Source organism: Octopus bimaculoides, chromosome 23, assembly GCF_001194135.2.
Source record: "Octopus bimaculoides isolate UCB-OBI-ISO-001 chromosome 23, ASM119413v2, whole genome shotgun sequence".
Classification (NCBI taxonomy): domain Eukaryota; kingdom Metazoa; phylum Mollusca; class Cephalopoda; order Octopoda; family Octopodidae; genus Octopus; species Octopus bimaculoides.
The window spans coordinates 36384330-36387701 of NC_069003.1; the positions used below are offsets into that span (position 1 = coordinate 36384330).

The 3372-nt window shown below is 33.8% G+C and overlaps 1 protein-coding gene across 1 annotated transcript in view; it reads left to right on the forward strand.

Annotated features, from left to right (window-relative positions):
• Nucleotides 1–438: 438 nt before the first annotated feature.
• LOC106876091 (solute carrier family 17 member 9) overlaps nucleotides 439–3372 on the forward strand; it is a 12811-nt gene continuing 9877 nt past the window's right edge. Inside the window, exon 1 of the mRNA XM_014924498.2 lies at nucleotides 439–596. Within this exon, the coding sequence (XP_014779984.1) occupies nucleotides 502–596 (95 nt within the window). The 5' untranslated portion in view covers nucleotides 439–501. The remainder of the gene's footprint in view (nucleotides 597–3372) is intronic.

Genomic DNA, 3372 nt, shown 5'->3' on the forward strand with positions numbered 1-3372 from the left:
ACAGCTGCTTCCAACGAAATTTTAATCGATTCATGGAGACATTGCACCATTAGTAAAAAAAAACTGTTTCATCAGGTGAATGCAGGAATCACAACATTCAAAAGCCAACGACTTGATGATTCTGTTGGCTTTTCAATTATGATTCGTGTATTCACTCAATGAAAACGGTTTTTTTTTTCTAATTATGTCTTCATTAATCAAATTAAAAACTTGTTGGAAGCAGCTGTAGTGGATTGACACAGTATCTATCTGTTGTTTTTATTTATTTACATATATATATATATATATATATATATATATGTATGTATGTATATATGTATATATATGTATGTATGTATGTATGTGTGTGTATATATATATATATATGTATGATACATGCGTGCGTGTGTGCATATTTAACCTGTTGAGTAAACCTCAAATGTTTGACAAGCAGGCTGTTACCATTAGTTGGGAGAGTTGTCACTCTCACCTCTGCCTGGAACAGCTCTATGGCGTCTAAACATGGCGCAAAATTCCAAGCGAGATGACGATCGAATATGTCGGGTTCTTATTCGAGCAGACGATGAGAGGCTTTCCCCAGGGAAATACTGGACCAGGTGAGAATATGAAGAAAGATTAGATATATATATATATATATGTATATATGTCTGTGTCTGTTTGAATGTATATCTTTGTAATTCATCTCTGCTTCCTCTTAATCTTCTGATTTAGGCACATCTTATCTCCGATTCAGCAAACGTTAAATAACGAAAGCTGTTTCATCCATGGCTATTCTAACCTTTATTTAGACACATTATATCTAGAATTACATTAACCAGTGAGTTATTCTGTTTCCCAAAAGTTGATTGGGCGTGAGAGGTTGTAGATTTGGCTGCTATTTCTCGCATTTTAAGCGACCACCTGCCCGGGCCTCCTTCGTTGCCTCCTTTTTCTGTTTATTTGTAGATACAAATAGATTTTAATTGATAAATAATTAGATAACGATATTAACATTTAGTGCTCTCTTACCTCAAACTAAAAGATTATGTAATTAATTTAAATAAAAAAATATAATCACTGCAATAAGGTAATATATAATGAATATTGTCATGACAGGTTTTGTATATTTACCGCTGGTCCTTAAATAAATAGTTAACTTCCAGTCCATGTCTATACTTTCATTATCATTCCCTTTCTCACCTTTTCTCTCTCTACACACACACACACATGTACGATGTGACTTTTAAAGGTCTTTTACTTCCATATTCTAAATTTTCTTTCTTCATATAATTTGCTGCCAGAAAACCAAATTGGACAATTTAATGTTTCCTGTTTCATTTGTCGACGTTTACTTTACAACATTCTTCATAAACCTCCTCCAAGCTTCCACTTCTTCTTCTTCTTCTTCTTCTTCACTTACACCGTAATTTTGACAATGTAAGCAATTACACCGTGGAAGAACCATTTTCGCTCAAATTAAAAACTAATTACAGCAGTTTTTGTTTCGTGTTTTTAAAGAACTGTTTTAAGCAACATCCACGATGTAAAAACAAAAAGTTTAATCCTTTATATTTTTAATTTTCTTCCTTTCATTACGTCAGTTTAAACAACTTGGAATATTTATTGACAATTCTCGTTTCCAATGCCAGATTGATTCTTCGTATTGATAAAAGTCAAATCCAAAGGCCCCCCCCCCCACTTTCACTCATTCTCTTTTCTATTTTATAAAAATAAACTTCTTTAATTCTTTAAATGAAATTCTGAAAGTGCCAGACTTTGCTGTTAACATATTTTTCGTCTAATATCACAAATAATTACCATTTTCCGATTTAGACACAAAGCTAACGATTTCGACGGTGGAAAGTTGGTTATATCGATCCTGGTACTTCAATGGTGTTTTATTTTATTGATCCCGAAGGGACGGAAGGCAAAATTGTTCTCGGTGGGATTTGATCTTTTGTACGCAAAGAGTCTTAACAAACACCACTAGGTATTTTCTTCCGACACTGGCGATTCTGTCAAGCTTTGCATAAACTGTAAATTAAATGTGCCAACAGAAATGGTCAACGTTTTACCTTTCTGAAACAGACTTGAATCATTCCCATAGCTCAGTGGAATGAAATACAGATACTGGATATTATGGTAGATATGAGGCACTTAAAAAACAAAAAGTCGTGGTTCAGAAAAACCACCCTGGGTCCTATGTGCCAAGTTGAGCCTTCCGTAAACTTGAATGCATTACAAAAACATTTAATTTCTGAGATATGTGCTACAGAAATTGCGATGTGTTTATTATGCCCGTACGTCTATAATGCTATCAAATACGATAATTAACCAAACACCACAATAAAGCAAGATAGATAGATAGATATTGTCAATGATTGGTTACAATCCGATTTACATGTTACTTATCTAATGTTTGTTTTTATGTTATTTATTTTTTTACAAAAAAAAAAAATGACCGTAAGGTGGCAGGCTATTAAGGTTAATTATAAGACTATCTAAATTATAAACTCTTGAGATTGTATATAAGAGAGTTATCAGCATTCAGCTTTTGAAAGGCAGCTGGAAGAAATGGGGGACGAGATAGGATACTTAAATAAGGAAATCGCGATTAGTAGGTGGCTTTAGACACCCCACCCACCCCACCGCCAAATAGACATGTTTCATGAGACACTATTAACCCCTATTCATTTTTTAATAGCAGAATCTACGAAGCATAAATCGCTAATTACTTTTAGCTTAAACAAAAGAAGAAGGCAATATGGTATTTGATTGCCCCCATCTATCTAGAACAACTAAAATCCTTCAAAATAATAAAAAATATAGCAACAAAAAATTCCAGCATGGAAAGCAGACATTAAACGATGATGATGATGATGTTCGCATTTAAATTATTGTTTTGATTTGTAAACTGTTTCAGTTAAGCTAATCAGAGATCTTTTCTTATCTGCTCAATAAATCAGCCACAATTAGGGGCCTCTATTTATGTTTCTTGCAAAATATGAGTATTGATGTCTATTTCTTTATTGCCCACAAGGGGCTAAACAAGGACAGACAAAGGAATTAAGTCGATTATATCGACCCCAGTGCGTAACTGGTACTTATTTAATCGACCCCAGAAGGATGAAAGGCAAAGTTGACCTCGGCAGAATTTGAACTCAGAACGTAGCAGCAGACGAAATACCACGAAGCATTTCGCTCAGCGTGCTAATGATTCTGCCAGCTCGCTGCCCTTGTATTGATATCAACGATGAAACTTTTAAGTCCAGCTTTTAGAAATGTTTGATCTCTTTTCTAATCCTCTTACTGGAAAGTCATTTGCCTTTATTTTAGTTTTAGATAAATGTTTTTCTGTAACATGATATTACATGTAGACATGTTTTTCAAAAT